The sequence below is a fragment of the Antedon bifida genome, chromosome 5 (genome assembly GCF_963402885.1).
Source record: "Antedon bifida chromosome 5, ecAntBifi1.1, whole genome shotgun sequence".
In the NCBI taxonomy this organism is placed as follows: domain Eukaryota; kingdom Metazoa; phylum Echinodermata; class Crinoidea; order Comatulida; family Antedonidae; genus Antedon; species Antedon bifida.
This window is the reverse complement of record NC_136230.1, coordinates 7,823,634-7,844,630: the sequence shown is the minus strand read 5'-3', so window position 1 is coordinate 7,844,630 and position 20,997 is coordinate 7,823,634. Positions and strand designations below refer to the sequence as shown.

General features: G+C 31.3%; 1 protein-coding gene across 3 annotated transcripts in view; it reads left to right on the top strand.

Annotated features, from left to right (window-relative positions):
- LOC144843247 (peripheral plasma membrane protein CASK-like) overlaps positions 1-20,997 on the top strand; it is a 90,792-nt gene that overhangs the window by 36,300 nt on the left and 33,495 nt on the right. For 2 of the 3 annotated variants that reach the window (XR_013612252.1, XM_078700040.1), the window contains exons 7-12: positions 98-200; positions 3,872-4,047; positions 5,026-5,154; positions 6,282-6,365; positions 7,670-7,775; positions 8,186-8,307. Coding sequence is in view for 2 of the 3 variants with exons in the window: in XM_078700040.1 (XP_078556166.1) it covers positions 98-200; positions 3,872-4,047; positions 5,026-5,154; positions 6,282-6,365; positions 7,670-7,775; positions 8,186-8,307 (720 nt within the window). In the remaining variant the exon portion in view is untranslated. The remainder of the gene's footprint in view (positions 1-97; positions 201-3,871; positions 4,048-5,025; positions 5,155-6,281; positions 6,366-7,669; positions 7,776-8,185; positions 8,308-20,997) is intronic. The other variant, XM_078700042.1, reaches the window with a different exon arrangement.

The window sequence follows — 20,997 nt, the reverse complement described above, 5'->3', positions numbered from 1 at the left end:
TATATTGCCTGGTAACAAATCTTTTGTGTGTAAGTTTGTAGCAGTATGATTATATTAGTATTTAAACATAATGAAATAATCTACTTTTTTTGTCTAGCCACATTGTGTTTTGTTAGCAACAAAGGAAAACTCAGCACCAGTAAAACTTGGTGGCTTCGGCATAGCAATCCAGTTACCAGAATCTGGTTTAATAGCTGGAGGTAAGTAACAACAAACACATACACAAATAAGGTGATCCCAGAAGCTTGATTGAAAGACCCTTTCTCATTCAATTTTTGAAATCTTTATATAAAATTTAGTAAACCAAAATCAACTGTCAAAAGTCAAAACTTTCTTTCTCAAGTTTGTGCACCAGTTCAAATTATAAAAGTGGTGATTTGAGGTGCCATTCATTTGTCATCCATAGCAAATCTAAATAGTGTCTGGTGTTGACTCTTAGAAGTAATATAAAAGTCAACTCCAACATGATCTCAGATCTCAAAAAATGATCTTCAATGACCATTGAATATGGCTGCAGTCACTTTATATAGTTTGCTCTCTAGATGCACCTTCCCTTTATGGATAGGCTACACATGTGTACTAAATACAGCCCATCAGTTTAAGTTTACAGTGTTTTCTAATTATGATGGTTCCAAAATATTTCCATGTAGTGATACCATCTTCTTAATAAAATGATCTTTCCAAGCTATTGTAATTCTCTATTGAATACAATATAATGTTGTTTACTCTTCTGCAGTAAATTGCAGATTTTCCATCTTTACAATACATATCCCTACATTACATTTATTTGAGCTTCATTGCCTAACTATTTTTGTATTATAAATTCTGAAATGCAAAAAAAAAAAAAGAACAAAAAAATTGAATATTATTATGAACATGTCAAAAAGATTGCATATAATAAATGACCTTTACGTAAACTGTATTTTTATACACCTTTATTTTTATTGATTTCATTTTTCTATTTACAAAGAAAATATGTCTTCGGTTAAAGATGGAAAGGTTTAACCTAAAGTTGTGATGATAACAATTTCTGTTGTTTATTCATTCTAATCTATTGTTTATTTAGTGCACTTTGGTCGGTTTTAAATAATTTATTAACACAATTTTTTTTGCTTTTTTCTCTTATATTTTGGCTATCACAATACAGCTTCTAAATCGGGTCAGTTATAGTAATTTGAGGATTACGCCCTCATTCAATGTTTAAACAAAATAAAATGTAAAGTCGTTTATTTTCGCCATCCTAAAATACAGTTTTGAAAATTAGACATTTCATTGATTTCTGCGTTGATTGACAATTTGATTTTGTATTAAAGCTTTGTTTCCACAAGGACGTAGGCGCAATGCAAGTGAGTAGACCAATCATAAGTGACGGTTCGGATGATGCATCACGTCATGATTGGTCAAATTACTTATGTTGGTGTGTTGCGTTTTAGCGGAAATTAGCTCATTCTTTAAATATACACGAAAATTTTGTTTAAGCGCAAATAAGAGACTTTATGGTATCTGTTACTGGTGTAAAATGAGAGATAGAGCTAAAGAATACTGAGCTTCCGTCGATGGCTGGATATACTGTAGTAACTTTCCATTAAACCTAATTCCCTTTTTATCTCTGTTTACGTTATTAAGTTTGGGAATGTTGATGTTGAATCGTTATTGTTGTAAGAATATGCAATTAAGTTTAGTGTCGTTGGTCTCTTAAGGCTCTTGTGATATTTCTCGTCGTTCCATTAGTAATAAAACAAAAGTGCTGTTACATCCCAATGTGAACATTAATTATGTACTATAATTTAAATGAGTGGTTATATGAGCGATAACATAATTATTGTTTTTTGTCATGATACTGTATCTCATCATGGAGAAATAACTTATTTCTCCATGATCTCATATAAGCTAATTCATGTATGTAAACCCCAACATGATATTATATTTTAAGCCTGTTTGGCGGTAAACCAACTGAATATTCTTGCATTCAGTTCACATAATTCTATCGATGACTCTATTTATTTGGCATTCTGTTTATGCTCATATGTTTCTGAGCATGCTCAGAAAGACTTTCATACTTGACAGCTGCGTCCGAATGACGTGTCATGAAAACAAAAACTCCCTATTATCTTTAAACGACTACTTGAATGTAGATATTTCTGTTGAAATGAATCCAAAATATGTTTTTAATTCTCGCTCTGTGCCCAATAATGCTTATCCCTGTAAACTCATCAAAAGGTAACAGATAGCCAGTCATCCCTGAAGAAGAAGAGGTGTTTTTGTTTGACCCCTTACCTTTAATACAATGTAGAGAAACATAGCATGAATTCTAAACATGTATATAATGGTATTCACTATGGCTTTAACTCAATAAGGACAGTTGTGTCTATATCTCTTGATCTATAGATCCATAACGTTTGACAACATTGATCATTGTATGTTCCCTTCAGACTGTTAGCTCTGTGATCTTTGTTTATGCTGTTTGGCATTATCTTGCAATTGTTAATGCAATTCTGCATTATCAAGGATATACCAGATATAACTATAGTTGAAATTATCCACACCTATTATCCATCATCTGTAATAATCATTAATATTTTAAACAATGTTTCAGTTGGCTTTGTGGTAATAAATTAATTTTCTAATGAAATATCCATTTCCATATCTTAATTAATTTTAATCACCAATTCAAAATATTTAATTTCAGTTAATGTACTTTCAATTATTTAGAATTATGTACAATACAAATCTATTATAATTCTATTGCTATAAGCAGTTGGTGGCACTATACTAAATTGTGTTGCCCCATTTGATTAGAGGCATTAGCCCCAATAAGATAATTTTATACTAAAAGATCTTGTTTTGGTCTCCAGTGAAAATATTCCCTAACTATACATTTTACTGTCACAATGTGAAATACGTGTTTCCATCCATCATAAATAATGTGCAAGTTTCTTTAAATGAAATGTTATACATTTTTTTGCTGTAAAATGTTTGTGCCATAATGTTTAAAAATGTGTTTGTCATCACATGTGAAATACTGTTTTGAAATTATTTTTTGTTTTGCCATCACATGTGAACTAAACTATTTTTTTGTTGCCATAACATCTGGTGTATTTTCTGCTGTCATAAAAACTCTTTTCTGCTGCCATAACATGGTGAACTCTTTTCCGCTGCCATGACATGGTGAAATCTTTTCTGCTGCCATAACATGGTGAACTCTTCTCCACTGCCATAACATGGTATAATTCTTTATGCTGCCATAACATGGTGAACTCTTTTTTGCTTCCATAACATGATGAATTCTTTTCTGCTGCCATAACATGGTGAACTCTTTTCCGCTGCCATAACATGGTGAACTCTTTTCCGCTGCCATGACATGGTGACATTTTTTCTGCTGCCATAACATGGTGAACTCTTTTCTGCTGCCATAACATGGTGAACTCTTTTCTGCTGCCATAACATGGTGAACTCTTTTCTGCTGCCATAACATGGTGAACTCTTTTCTGCTGCCATAACATGGTGAACTCTTTTCTGCTGCCATAACATGGTGAACTCTTTTCTGCTGCCATAACATGGTGAACTCTTTTCTGCTGCCATAATATGTGAAATCTGAAATTGTTTCTGGCATATCACATGTGAAAACTGTATGTTTGCAGCTGTAACATGTGAAATATGTTTTTGCAGTTATCTCAAGTTTCAAATTGTCTGTAATGTTTAATGTGTTATGTGACATACACTTTAAAATTAAATACACACACTTATTCTTTATTAACAACTACTACACCTAATCTTGCAAAAAACTCTGTTCAGAAATTGTTGTAGGAAATTATCATTCTTTCGTCTCACTTTTAAAACCTAATCATTTATCTTTTTTGCTTCAATTTAGGTCGAATTGGAACGCCACATTTCATGGCTCCGGAAGTAGTGAAACGCCAACCGTATGGAAAGCCAGTAGACATTTGGGGTTGTGGCGTGATGATGTACATTCTCCTCAGTGGAAGTTTGCCATTTTTCGGCACGAAAGATAGACTATTTGAGATGATTATCAAAGGACGGTACAATGTAAGCTTGCAACGATAAAATTAGTTGTTAGTTTTTTCCAGCACATACCAGATTGGGAAACAAAGGAAACTTGTTTAGTATGATTAGGGTTCATTCACAATGCAATTATTTGACCCAACATAAGTGACTAATAATAGTAAAATCTGTCTAAAATAATTCTTTCATAGTTAGTGCAAAATAATATTTTATTAAACACAAAGAGAAATACCTGTAAGTAGTTTAAACTTCCCAGTACAATTCAGGTATAAGAAATATAAACAATCTCTCTTAGCACTGTGCATATAACGCTCTCTCTTAGTTCTATAACACACTACACATAGAATAGAAAAGGCGCTCAAAAATATGAATGATATACTAACCATAGCAGGTGAGAAATATTGTTCTTTACTACTAGACTGTGGACATTCACCTGTCTAGCATTGCTAAAAGGGAACTTTTGGTATTAAGACAGAAATTAGGTTATTGATTATTGGCTTTTGTGTCAGTACCTACAAATTGAGGTTATATGACATTAGTAGCACACCATGAGCCTCAGTTCTTTTTGCCAGACAATTAATTAAAAAAAACCCAGTGTATAGCTTATGTATAATACATCAATTTTAGCAAATATAATACCTTTAGGGCTTGTTGTACTGAGTAATTGGCAACCAAACAATTGTTTTTCACCAATCATTGGATTTTTACACCTACATGGTTATTTTGATATTCTAAATAGAGGGGGCTATACAATATAGTTGACAAACTGCATTATATTTGTTTTCGTGTATGTTTAGAATGAATGTATTTGTTTAGATAACCACTGCATTTTTGGAAAATGGGGTGAAAGATCTGTCAAAATTGATTTAATTTGAAAAATAAATAGTTATATATAGTCATTTTTTCCATCTTAAAAAATATTATAAATATGTTTTTATTCAGGTAACTTTATGAATTGAACATTGATAATTTATCGACATGACATTTTAAAATATGTTTCAGATGAAACCAAGACAGTGGGATCACATCTCAGACAGCGCCAAAGATCTGTTAAATATGATGCTGCAAGTTGACGCGAACAAGCGAATCACGGTAGAACAGGTTCTTGACCACCCCTGGTTGAGGGTAAGTGTGAGTACACTCTTTTCATCATTTCATTGTTTCACTCATAAATGAGCACTTTACTCCACTCTCATCCATGATTTCTAGAATTCCGGACTCCAGCTGATGAATTTAGGAATGATCGTAGTAAGGTAGGATCAAACCATTTCCGTCATTCCAAGTTTATTGTGTTGTTTATAATAAACAATTTAATAATGGCTGTCTTGTATTATGTCGCGCCTAAAATTAATGTTTGTAAGCGCTATAAATACACAAACAAAGAAATTTAAAAGTCCATGAAATTTCCTAAAAATAACACACACAAAATGATGATGACGCAGAGAAACCATTTTTACTGCTCCATTCTTTCAGCTCTTATTCTTATTTAAAGCTCCCGAATAAGAGTTTGCCGGAACAGAACTCACAGGAGATTGAGTAAAAAAGGCGTCGACTATGTTATCCTACAAAATTAATATAATACTCATTGCTATTCTCTGATAAGAAAATAGAATTGATTCTATAATATAAAAATGTAAATCTGTTCAAAACTGAAAATAAAAAAAGAATTAGTTGCAAAATGAAGATACATTTTATATGCTCGTAATCCTCAATAATTACTTTTTGCAACTTACTTCATTTTCATACCTATTATTGTCTTATACTATAACATAAAAAATCCATCTGAGCCTTTAATAATTAAAATACAACAACTATAAGTACTTGGAGTTAGATTGTAGAATGAAAGTAAATCATCAGATTGTAAACTTTTTGTTCAAAGTGGACTAAAGCCAATATGATACTTACATTTTACAAACTATATTACTAATAATTTACTAATGACTTATGCATGATCCTTTCATCATTAAAACAAATCATATTAACATTTTCATTTGTGTGTTTGTTTGTTATGTTAAATGTTTGATATAATATTAATGTAATGTACTATTATCTAATTACTATTAATAATACTATATTAATTTTTTCAATCTGTTGCTAACAATTCAAATAATAATATAATGTATAACAATGTTATGCCAAGTGTAATATTATTTTCAAGTTTTTATATAATATTAATATTTAATTTACAAAACCTTTGCTTGTTAATGCTATTCTGTAGGCCGTCTGAGTAATTGATATTAATTTGTATTATTTAACAGGAACGTGATAGAACCGCTCCCAAGATCCACCTTCACGAAACTGTCGAGGAGCTTAAAAAATTCAATGCACGGAGGAAGCTAAAGGTGGGTATGATTTTTAAAGTAAAGGTAAATAAAAACACAAGATACAGGTTCATTTGTTTAAGGCTGCAACAGGCTAGGATGATATTAACGATCAATGATAAATGCATAAACTTAATAATCTTTTTACATAAAACAAAAGAAATTTGAAAATTTTTCAGGATAACCATTTATGCTATCTTTAATAAAAATAATATTTTTAAAAATCAAATGATGTGATGATCAATAAGAACAATAAATCATTGTATCGTCACGATATTATTGCTCTTACTAATCATGAATTTTAATTTGTTATTTATTTATACTGAGTAACCTCTTCAGTCAAAGACTGGTCTGTGTGTACTAGTTCACCGGGGTAACCACCCCCTACTCGTCTCAAAAGATGTACTAGGTTCTTTAAAGTGCACATGAGCTGTACACTGGACATATGGTTTATAGTCTTTATCCGAGAAGACTTGTTCTACTACCAGAACCATGGAGCAAGTGAGCCTCGAACCCTTGCCGTTGTTATGGCTACGTAATTATGGTTCCACTGTCTTAACTGCTCGGCCACTCACTTGCTCGCAAGTTTAACAATTAAACTATGTACTCTAAAAGTTATAATAGTTCATAGCTGATTTTAACACCCATGGAATTAATTGCAAGAATAAATTTTAACTTATTTGATTTCATTGTGGATCTTAGTGGTCATTGATTAAATTAAAATTCAGTAAATACAATTATCTACTGTAATTCCATCTTAGTTACTTTAGCAAATATATCATGTTAGCTTCTTCATTACTTTATGAATAGTTTTTTCGAGTCCAATCTTACAAAATATATTATATTACCTATTGTTGAAATAACAACTGTACAATGGCTTGATTATTTTTGGATTAGAAGCTGCGCACTTTCAGATAACTAAAAGTAAAGCTTTATTCATCCCTCACTGTGGGAAACTAGGCTGCTTGCAATTTTCAATATACGAAAATACAATAAAATATAAACAATGTTCAAAATTAGAATTAAATAGTTTGAGCCTGATGGCACAAATGAGCAGGAGTAACGACTGGTGAGAGCAGCTAGGGCCTAAGCCTGCTGCAACGCTGAAAAGTGATGTATCGGTTGAGCCGATGACTCGCTTCTTTAGAAACACCACCGAACATCTCATCAAGTTAATTAATTAAAGTAGACAGCCTCCACCGACTGCTGATCCTCGCCAATCATCACTGCCGCTTTTAAAAAGTGAGCAATTGTATGAACAGCGCCAAATATCTTAGTAATATCAAATAAAAATGTTTTAATGTATAATTGTTTTATATACACAGGGAGCCGTGTTAGCAGCGGTCACAAGCAGCAAATTCACAAGTTTCTATAGCGACCCAAACACGAAACATTTAACTGATTTTAGTCACGATGATCCTACATCGTCTGGTAAGTTTTCAACCGTCATAGAGATAAAATGTAACTTGAAAATAAAAAAGGATAAGCAAGCCAATGCGTTGTAAACTAGACTACAACTACATTTAAATCATCTGAAAAATTCTGATATTGTAGCAGGGACAGTGGCCATATAAGCCTTTTAAGGAAGTATCTTCCTTAAGTAAGATCGCGTCAACCATCATATGCACGATCTTCGTGTTTTAAAGATACTAATACAGAAGTTACTGTACACTGTATTTTGCATACTCAATATACTTCCTTAAAATTATTTGCGGCATGAAACTTTCACGAAAGTTTAATGCCTGAGAAAGTTTAATACATGTGAAAACTTCTGGTTTTATAGTAACAAGAAAGTAGAATCTAGAAAATGGATTTCAATGAATTTTGTTTCTTTTTTGTAGGTGCAGTAGCGCAGGTGCTTGATAGTTTAGAAGAAATCCAATGTTTGATGGAGTGTGACGAGAGGGATCTGGAATTTCTACATGGCATCTTTGAAGACACTCAGTTACACTCTCTACTTGATGTAAGTCATACTTAATGTTATTAAGTCACACTCAAATCTAAAACTTGGGATGCTTATTCACATGGATTTACTTTGTATGAAAGATAGTTGTTGGCATACAGTTGAAAACCCTCTCTATTCAGTGGTCACCTCTATTAAGGGGACACTTTTCTATGAAAAGAACAAGGGGCAATATTGTATATGTTTTAACACTATTGCCAACTGCGTTTCAGGAGACACGTTGGATCCTGAAGCCGTCCCCAACTGTATTTTAAGCTATTGGTACCAGTCTTGATGTTGATGGGCAGACCCACCCACTCCGGTAGCTATTTAAATATGCTATTACCTGCATTATTATGACAAATATCATTAGAAAAAAATTGCTAGGTTAAATTTTTGAAGATAATATCTACAGTACAGTTCTTTAAATGAATGTTGATGTCTACATTTAGAAAAGATCTAAATGTGAAGTGAGCCCTCTATTGAAAATATTTACAGTATTTTATAATAATAGAAACTTCTATATTTTTCCTATTTTCTAGCTCTTTGAAGCATTTAATTCTTTTTCTGCAAATCAATAATTCGATAATTGATTATGTTCAGTCCTTGCCATTCCTGCAGTTTAGTTAGCCTGTATTTAAAATGGTTGCAATTATGTGAAATTAAGTTTAAGAATTGATGATCAACCTTTGCAGATGTTTTTTAATTAAATAGCTTCTTTCGAATTGCGAGTGTATAATGAAAGTTAATGTTATTAACATTAGTAATCAACTCACATATGTTCTTCGAGGTAAAGATCAAATATTACCTTGATTATTTATATCTAATTTCAAATCTGATTATAGCTGGAATGTAGGCAATCTGCGTTTACATATTTTGAATAGCCTTAGTCTATGGGTATTGATGCTTAATACAGAGGCATGCGCTTTGTATGATGTGATGCCATGACCCTCTCACTCGGGAAAATATAAGATTGATAACTTAATTAGTAGACATGACCTTATAGTCTTGTTTACATCCAATTATGTACATCTCCTTTTAATTAAAGACACCTCTAATTTTCCACTAAATCGAAAAGCTATTTCCCTCTATTGAATATAAAGCCACAGTAAAAGTGATTTTGATTGGAGGAAAAAATGTTTCTATAAGAGACCAGTACAGGTCAGTAGGATTTTATGAAAGGATAAACATTATGGTGGGATCTTATTTAGTGTCATAAATTTCAGACTAATTTCTACACAATAGTATTTGACATTCATTGTTTTATTGCGAATATTATAATTTGTACACTAAATGTAAATGTATACTCTGTTTCCAGTCAGACTGAGAATTAGTAATCTATGGACACATGACGGTGAACAGCATACATGGAGATGAACCCCTATTTTTTTCTAATTATGTACTAAACAAGACAATAGAAATAATTTGAAATGTGTAGAATTATTCTAGAGCTGGCAATAGACATTAATACTCTGCATAGCTAGAAATAGACATGTTCAAACCATTTATAAGAAGTAATGACCTCATAGTGTGGTCTACACTGGCTACATTGGATGGTAAGAAGTAATGACCTCATAGTGTGGTCTACACTGGACAGTAAGAAGTAATGACCTCATATTGTGGTCTACACAGGATGATAAGTAGATTTGACATGGACCCCTGTTCTGTTATATACCGCCAGCAGTTCTTGTAAAATAACATTACAAAACTAGGACGTTTATTTTACCTGGTCTGGGATAACATATTTTGTGAATGGGACACGTGTTATTGCCTGGGGGATTCAGATGATGGTCAAATTTTATGTAAAGTGAAATTTGTACACAATTTAGTTATGAAAGGTCATTGGTACATCTACATGTTCATGGTAAAGCTTGTGTATGTATTCCATAAACTTGTAGCGTGTAGGGTTAGGAACCTTAATAGACATAAAACTATGCAAGGTTATAAATAGCTGTAGGTATATATTTTGTCTATGAGGTTCTGTATGTTCGTTGCCTTCTAAAGAGTTTGTATGGGTTATAGGTATCATGTATTGTGTGAGGATGAGTATGGAGGTATCCTTCATGGTTTGAGCAATAGCAAAATTCTGATAGTAGAATCCCTTAGAAAACTTTTGAGACTCAACAAAGTATCCCCTTAATTGGGATTGACCTTAATGTTTATTAAATTTATTAATCCCTTGTTTCATGGGAAAGTGTCTCTTAATGATGGTTTCCAAAAGGAGACTTTTACTGTTGGTCACAAACAGAAGCACTCCCCTTTAAAAAAAACCCAAAATCTAACACAAACATTTGCCTAAATTTCTGTCTACACTATCAAACTATTTTGGCAAAAAAGTTGTTGTCACATTTGACAGTTACATAATAATTTTGTGTGAAATATCAGTATGAATCCTGCCAAATGGAGAAATATAACTATATATCTTACATTGATTTTGGAATCCTGGATCTTATGCAGTTTACCACATATGTAGTATTGGTCAGTGAGATATGTTGTTTTTCTATGTGCTTATTTATTATCATTGAAGACAGTGTTCTTTACTATTGAAGTATGCTGACCAGATCTCTGATATTACCAATGATATATTCTTCAACATCTGCTGGATTAATGTTAACACTATCAAATTTATTTTATGTCTTTACATCTGCTGTGTAACTTAATGTAAAAAAATATATATAATAGGGACTGACTTAATTGTACCTTTAACAATATAATTTATGAAAGGTTAAATCTAAAAGAATCAAGTCTCCATCACTTGCTCACTGTCCCTTCTATATATCAGCTCTCAGACTTAGAAGAAATTTAAATGTTCTGCCCATAAATAAATACAAAACATACATTATCACATCACATTTTATCAAAATACTGTGTAATCCTTATCATGTTTATTGTACAATTTTTTAACCTTTTAGTAGTCATAGGGCGCTTTAAGTGCAATTATCAGTGTTATTTTTATGTCTGAGGACCCCAATGGAAATAAGTTTTCTTTTAAACTTTCTTGGATTATTCCTCGGTTCATTCTATTAATATTGTTATCTTGTGCTTTTTTTCTGTTATGTTTGTCTTTGTATTTTTGAGTGAACCGAATAAAACTGAACTGAACTGAATTATTTGTTTTATAACAGTTTACACACTTAATGTTCTAAAGTAAACTTTTATTCAATTAATCTGCTATTTCCAACATTGAGCACTTTAAAGTATCAATTTGAAATAATAACAATACAATGAAGAAACTATGTGTTTAATATCTATTCAACGTGCCAACAAAAACCGAGATTAAAGTAGAAGAACAAGTGCAACAGAGATAATGTATCTTGCAAAAAATTGTTAACAAGAAAAAATTAGTTTAAAATGAAAATATCTATTTGGGGAACAAATTGAATGCAACAAATACAAAAAGAAATTAAATTTCTAAAAATAACTGATGAAAATATTTTTTTTAGAATTAGAACAATTTATTTAAAATAAACAAATAAACGATAAACTGTAGTTTTTGTTTTTTTTAAATTAAATTTAAACAACAAATATTTTATTTACTTAAAATGATAAAAATTTCATATTAAAGTGTTGTCCCCCAAAACATGAAAAATTAAGATTAATAAAAAAAGACTTTGAATGACCATTTCGGAGTTAATAACTTCCGTTATTACAATTACAAATTGTATTTTCACTTGTAAAAAGACAAAATAAACCGTTAAATTCAACCAAAGGCCTATTGTCTTCCAGTCAATTTGACAGTTTTTTCAGGTAAATATTTTGTTCCCGATCCAATTAACTATTATTTTTTCAGGTGAATAATAATCTTTAAAATGCCAAAAGTTGTCATCCATAATCTAAAAAAGAAAGCCCTTTGGGAATTAACATAAAGGCATTCAAAGAAGTGGAGAAGAACCCATAATTGCAAGATAAACATGAAGAATACAAACGACAATTGGTGAAACCTAATCACAAATGATTGATATTTTTATTGGATAATTATTGGACACATACTACGACCAATTATATAGTACCAGAGGCTGAAGTAGATATATTGAACGGCTAGCTTTCTCTTGTTATTGTTCACTACTACGAAATTGATCAAATTAAATGTAATAGGTGTCTTTGGGTCTGGCCCATTATTCATCCGGGGAAGGTTAATGGCTTTAATGCGAGTTAAACAACGTTTGTTGAACATTAATTCATATCATATGTATCATAGATTACAATATTTCTGCAGCTGTCAAGCATAAATCATTATTATTAATTTTAATAATGGTATATATGGATTATGTATGGTATGCCACCCCTGGTTTTATAATGGTATGGTCTAGTGAAGTTCCCTCCATTGAGAGGATGATATGGTAAGATTTCTGCCTGATAGCATTCAGATAAAGCAAGTCAAAATTCTTCCAATGGAGTGGAGTATTATGCTATCTGTATTTCTGTTCTACTAGGAACAACTTGGAATAGCCCATTGCACTTGTTTCACACCACAACTTACAAATTGCTTTGTCAGTCATCAGCCCGTTTTGGTCATCATATCTGTCGGAATTAGTAAATCATTGCGATAAAACTAGCTTTTGTTTTGGGTTAATGCCAGCAATAGAAGACAGCAACATTGAACTGATGAATTTTATGTTTATGTTTATAGTTGATTAGGGTCGGATTTTTTACAAAATTCGCATCAATTCGGCAACGGATATAGTATATTCTTTCCTGGAGTGTGTCTATTTGATACTATGGTTGCATTTTCACATTTCAAAGGATATGGTTTATCATTAGCTGTTAGTGTTAATTAGTCATTGGTTTATTCGTTGTGCACATGCCCAGATAACTTAAGGTAGATATACCTCTTGCCGACTTCATGAACAAATCACTTAGAAGATATACTACTACTCAGCCTGTAACATGTTCTACCACTCTAGTCAGATGAATAATTATAACGTGAGAAGCGCAAGGAAGAATTCTACGAGTTATGTTACATTTGCGGCCAAGATCTTTCACAATTTATAGTATTATCACCTTTCCATTTGTTGTTTCGTCAGATCGTGTTACAGTTTGAATTAAAATCTAATTTATTTCTCGAGAATATATAACCATGTTTTCAGCCATGAATGCAGATGCTATGCTAGGACAGCAGCATTGTCCAAAACATCATAAAACGCCATCGCCATTGCCGCGACGAGCGAACAGAAAAGTTAAAGAAAATTGCGAGATAAAAGAAAAGGAAATAAAAACTCCTAGTCCAGTGAATAATAAGCTAGATATGTACAAAGCATTTGAACATTGGGTAAGATTTATTGAATTATAAATACTGTTTTATTTTAATTTGTGATCTGTGAAGACGTTTACATCTTAAGCAGTTATTTATTTTTTGAAGTGCCTTTTAAATCTCATGTATCTGTGATTTGATTTGCACTGATATTACATGTTCATCACACATGTCCCTATAATCTTATACTGGTTTGAAAGTGCTAATAAATGGGCCTAGCTTATGAACATTTTATGGCCAAATCTACCTAGGCAACAGGCACTTCCACTGTACTAGCCCTGCAGTATCCCCTTCTCATTTTGGTCCAAGTTCTGAAAAGGAAAAAGTGATTTCAAACAAGTTTCATGAAATTGCGATATACTTCAAAGGTGTGTCCTAAAGAAGTGATGCACCTTTCTGATAAATCAATCTAGAATTAAAATATGTCAGCACTGTAATTGTGAAGGCGCAATCATAGACATTAAAGATATCATTGAAAGACATCTGGGGTTAACAGGGTTAATAACGTGTTAGAAATTAGCTATCACAACCAATCAGTCTTGTGTTGGTTGTCTATTGCAATCAGTCAAACTTTACAAAGTGACACAACAAAAATGAATAGGATAGGGGAGCATAAACTCGCCAATTACAGGATGGATAAACTATTTTATAATTTATCTTGCTTATAAACTAAGTCTCATTTAAAGTTTAGTGGAGTTGAAATAGTCGAGAGTTACAACCCTGGCACTAGGTCAGGATTGAACCCTGGAAGGCAACCACCAAGCTACAGCTCCACTTTGGATACAATGTTAAAGAATTACTGCAGCAACTGAAGTAGTATTTTAACCTTTTTTCCTATCAATTTGTTGTTTGCCCCAGCACCCATATTTTTAAAGGTTTACAGAATGTGTTTAAAATGTCTTGCCCAAGGATCAATATGACACAGATACACTCGAACTCATGCTTCTGACATTTTAGTCCTATCCTTTCATACGCCATAGCACTGGTATTTCCAGGCAAAAACATGACAAAAACCTTTTAATAATACTATATAGTACTTTCTACTATTATACTGTAGTCAAAATACCCGCATTATCTGGTGTAATAATGATGTATTATTGTATTCTGGTAATAAATTATTAATATTGAAATAGAATAGGTAATACTGCATTAATCATGGCTGAATCACACATTAGTACATGTAGACTAGTTTTGTTTGTGTTATCATGAACTTTGGAAAGGTTGAGATGTTGATATGTGGGTAGGAATAGTATGTACAATTTTCAACTATAACCAGCTCGAAAAATGAAGTATATACATACATTTTAAAATTCAGATTCTTTCAACATTCAAGAGTCTTTAAATTCGTCAATAACACAATTTGTCTTTCCTTTAATTACATATAAAATACATTAAGACAGCAAAACAATAAAGATGAGTGATTAAAATGGATAAAAAGTTTGCTAAAAATACAAGTAACAATATATGGTGTGTGGAAAAAATATTAAGTTTTAATTTGGTATCGTTATTCCTAACCATAGGAGCCTCAATATGCGTATAGCATTCTGTTATTAAAACTCATTTGTCTAAAGCTCTGTCCACACTATCAAACTTGATGTGACAAAAAAATGTGATGTGCCCATATGGACATGATGTAATATCTCTACCATATTTAAGCATATCACTACCATGTTTGGGCACATCACAAACTAGTTTGATAGTGTAGACAGAGCTTTAGGTTTTTTTATTTCCAACTATTAAAAGTTGCAAACTTGTAAAATCTGTTCAAATGTTCATTTTATTATGTCAACTAAAGAGTGAAGTGCATCTCTAACCTTTTATTTCAGTATCTAATATCCATTATTTTGCTTTCTATGAGCCATTAAGAAGTTGTATTGTTCTTAAACTGGATGTGTTAGAGTAAATGAAGATGATAAAATACTCACCAATCATATAAATGTTTTAATAATGACAGTGGATTAAATGTTAATGATAAACAAGAGTAGTACAAAGTCTTAAGGCATAAGAGTGAAGTGGAATGTACTTTTATGTCCCACTTCTGGCATATTCCTCCAGTAAAGATTGAAGTTTGGTTCCATCTAGGGCACAACCTATGCCCCACATGCAAGCGAATTGACTGATCACAACCGACAGTATTTGTCCCAGGTCCATGAGGGTTAAATGCCTATTTTTGGTTATTTCGAAAGTTTTAAAGTATCTTCCCATGTAGATTACATTTCTAATTTTTCTTTTCCAGGGTTGAGATATTGTTTTCAGTTCCTTATGGAACTTGTTCTTTCCTGTCAGCATTAAGTTTCTCCTTTCCTTTTCTATAACAATGTCTTTTTTATCCAGGGATAGGTCCCAATTGTACTTTCTTTCTTTCTTTAAGTTGTATGTTGTTGTTTCCTTTTAAGAATTAGTCTTAGCTATAAGAGGTCTAAAAATATAGCATTCTAGCTTGATATCGCATGTTTCTGTTTTTCTGGTTTTCTGGTCAATTCAGCCCCCTATACCCTCTATATTTCGAACATTGCATTGCAAAAGATAGGACATTAGAACTTCAGCACACATTTTAGACCCATCAGCTCTCTCAATTTAAAAATCCTGGATCTGTCATTGTTAACCAACAGTGTAAAACAACAATAACAGGTTAAATATAAAATTAAAATTTAAACACAATACAGGGTAAACAGTATTTTTTTAATAAACATTTAAATTAAGTAGCATACACAGTTAAAATATGTTTTCTAGACAGAATTGTGCAGAAATCTTTACAAAATTTAAACCTCTAAAAAATTAAATTTAATATTATTCTTATTATAGTAGTAGCATTGACTCGCATGTATTAAAGCCAGAATATTTATGTTATGAAATAAATCAATATTTTTGACTTGATATTTAGTGTCTATGGAGAAAATAATTAATAAGATATCTATTTTAAGGTATCTTAATCAAAATTTTATTTTAGATTTACTTATTCGTTAGTAAACGATCATGTTTTATAATTCAAGATTTGATATATACCTTAAAATAACAAATTTGTTTTAGCTTAGTGAAATTGACAGCTAAAATGAAATTATAAACTACTGTTTGAGATCTATTTTTGACAGACTATTAATATTTATCTTAGCACTCAATCCCCCATTTAAAAAATCCTGTATCTGCCCCTGTGGAACCTTTTTTGAGCTTGAGAAATTCTAGTTTTAAGACAGAATTTAATTGTAATATTAGTGTAATATTATAATTTGTTTCTGGTGTTCTAGAAATTCCATTTATATGTAGTAGTGTAAACATTTGTTCAAAGATATCACATTAAATCTATAATATTTTGATCTAGTTCATTACACTATTGCATGTCATATTAAGAATTTACGTATTACATAACATGTTATCTGAGAAATTTAGACGAATATGAGAATAATATTTATAATTGTTTTTCTGGAGGACAGAATGGAAATGTTAAAAGTTTCGTTTCGTTTGGTTATAGAATCTAACACATTTTAAAATTTTAAAAGCTAATTTTTTATTGTCAAACATCGAGATTTCCACCTAAAACATTGATTACGGTATAATTATTGAATTCGCTGATAAAACTCTTTAATTTAATATTTATTAGTAATTAGCATGCTAGACAACTGTTAAGTATCAACCACGAAACGTCTCTTGAAATCTAATCACATAAGTTACTGCTAATTTATTTCGAAATTATGCCAATTAGTAATAAATTTATTTTGCATAAATTATAATCATATAGCAGCGATTCAATCTTTGTTAAGAATAGCTTCATTTCATGAATGAATTGTCAGTTGAGAAATATGATCTTTAGAATGGTACGAACCACCATCACAAAACCGATAATATTAATTAATTTGCGATCCTTGATCTTGTCATGGTGATGACAAGTGCATCAAATTAATTTCAAGAAAAAGGTGCTGCTCAGATTTTAATTTTTTAGATTTTTCCAGAACACTCAAAATAATTTCCCAAATGAAATAAAATTGATGGTACATTAGACTAAATTAAAGCGTAAATTCCAAGAGGACGTGACTCTATACTCTAACAACAATTTAATGGAACTCAATCATATATCCAGACAGCAGTCTTCTCCGAGAGACTAAAACACTATCTGTTGTAGTGTAGCGTGATCAAAATAATATATTTATGATTATTCAAAGAATACTAATCGCACACTGTCATACTAATAGCAGACAGTACATGTATATTGTACATATATCACAGCCTACAACACCAAGGGCTCAGAACAAGCATTGACGTTTGTCAGCACCATTTTTTCGCGGTGCAGCTTCTACTTATACACTGTGGTGTTTTTTTTCGATGGATATTAAGCGGTGAAAAAAATGGTGCAATTTTTTTTTAATCATACAGTTATGTAGGCCAATTTTTAAAGAACATTTTACAGTATTTGTTTTTCTAATAAATTAATTAATTAATATAAATTAATAGTAAATAATATAAATTAATAGTAAATACATAATAAAATTATTTCAGATATAGTTATTATATATTACTAGCATTACTACCCGTCCTCGACGGGTGTGAGCCCCGCTGATTAACATATTTCAACCGCGCCGAGAAAACTCGTCAAACATATGTAAAATTATATTCAAGAGTTGCAATTGAAGTCTCATTTTCTATGTTTTAAATCCATTGTAAAACACTGATCGGATGTTGTACTGCGGCGTGCATAGAGGACAAACTTTTTGTGTTTGCCTTTTATAAATGGGGAGATCACTTTGAACTACAAGAGCTATATATTAACAATAATTATCTCAGTGATACTGATGGTTCTTTACTTGGTACTTTCTTGTATAAGTCTCCTCAACTACTTAAACTTCACATAAGTGATTGTAAACTATCAGGTGAGAAAATTAATACAAAAAACAAAAATGTGTATTTGAACCTTTTTGATACTGAGATTTTAAACTTGTTTTTGGGTTTATAAGATTTTTAGACTAGGCTTGTTTTATCTAGTTGTCTCTCCCCACCCCCCATATTAATTGTCATCACACTTTCTGGCTAGTGATATTCTTGCATGTTAAACCTATGTAGGCTTTGTCTTGTATGAAAACACTGACCTACCAATTGACTTTAATATCAGTTAAGTGTTCGCATTTGGAATTCGATCTTGGAACTCGACAACGCAAAAGGTAATTGCCCTGGTAATATTGGTATTTTCATATTTAATGTCTGCAATATTATTCTGCGTATACAGTCCGTTAATGTCTATCCCGTAGGAATGTTGTGGCATCTTTGAAGATATTTACAACTCATTCCATACGATTATATGATGGTGGTTCATCAACATTGGCCACAGATCAGAGTGATCACTCTGTGTGTGTCCCCATTAGCAAGTTGCAATAACATTTCAACATAAATCTTATTAAAAGGTTTTTCATTAAAATGATAATATTATTATATGTATCATAACATATTAATAGTCTTATGCCAACATATAAAAATGTCCGGATTTTATTATGTTATACAGACATCTGTGCCAACTGTTAGTATCAGTGATGATATCGCATTTTCATCACTTTTGTAGCAACATCACCACAACTTGAATGCATATTGGGACTTAATGTGATATACCAAATTCAATCACATGGAGCACATCAATTACTATTAATACCTGAAAATGAGGTCATGTTTACCATCATTCAATTCAGTATTCAGAGTACATGTTCCATATCTTTCAATTCATTAATTAGATACGATTAACTTTCAAAGATTCTCTGAAATTAGAAGATCTTCAAAATCAGAATTTGGTTAACGAAGAAATTAACAAATTCATTCTGAAATATTCCTGAACTTTCAAATGCAGATCTAATAATAATAATTATTATTAATAATAATAATAAATTTGGACTTTTAAGTGCATAATGCTTAACATAAAAATAAAAGTAATCCACGATACGATTAACTTTCAAAGATTCTCTGAAATTAGAAGATCTTCAAAACCAGAATTTGGTTAAAATTAACAAATTCATTCTGAAACAATCCTGAATTTTCAAATGCAGATCTAATAATAATTATTAATAATAATAATAAATTTGGACTTTTAAGTGCATAATGCTTCACATAAAAATAAAAGTAATCCATGAAATAAAGGAGCAATTAAAAGTGAGAGTGACAGGCCATAAAATGTAAGAACTGAATTGAGAGAGAGTGAGGCGAATCAAGCAGATACTCTGAACCTCTCTTCTCCTTTGTCTTAATCTCTTAAATTTAAGAAAAATATTAATCCTTTCTGCCCTAGATTTGTCATTATTCACTAAACAGTAACCAGTAGATTTTCATCTATTTTGTAATTATATTGAAATTGTCTCACCATTATAAATCAATTTATATAACTATATTTGGATTTTTTTAATTATACTTCTTTAGTAATAACTGATCAATAAAATTGTTATATTATTATTCTTTATTATTTTAATTGTATAATAAATAATAAACTTACCATTATACAGTAAAATTACAATTGATAGCATAAATTATACTATTTGGTTGTCAAATATTGAGTGGATCCTGACATGTTATTTCAGTTTTATGAGCATGTATTCATTTTGGGAGATATGATATTTCACACAAACACTATTATTGCCAATTATTATAGGCTATGGTAATGTCCCTGTTAATAGATAACAATGTAACATTCATATTATATTGGCCATACTGTCTCTATAATATTATATCCTGTTAACTTTGAAAAGTATAGTTTAAAAGCAGACTTTTCCAGGGACCTGAGGTTGCATTGTGATGCATTAATCGTCTGTGGGGCCACAAAGCGACACATAAAAATAGACACTTCCTATACACAATATAATATGTGAAATTGAGGTTTTATTCAATTTTTGTAACAATAATGTTTATACCTTAACATTAACAAGATTGTAGTTAAACTATACAACTGAATTTCTAGAATTATAGGCATACAAATAAAAATTGAACACTATGCGGTTATTGTCACTTTAGTGGCGTCACTAAGTACCCAGCAACACAATTCATGGTTCACATCAGAGTTTTATAATCTAATAGTCTGATCATTTTGTTTGAAACAATTATATAACGTGCGTGTGTGCCAATACAGACAACCATCTGTGACACTTCTATTGCATTATATTACATCTGGCTATGTTAGTTAACAGATGGTCAACACTATACTATATATACTATATTGACAGCATGTGTTGTGTAAAGACTACCAACTTAAAATGTTTAACTTAATATCAGCGGGAGCTTAGATAGCCAACTGACCTTTTATTAACTTATTCATTATTGTTGTTATATTCTTTGGAATGCAATAGATACAAGTTAGACCATCTCATATTGTTATCCCCTTTGGCTATGAAGCCCCCAGCTATATTTGAATATATCTCCAGTCTGTAATATTAATTTTACAGAGGTTAGATTTTTAAGGTTCTTTTCACACTGAAGTTTAATGCTATCGCAAATAATCA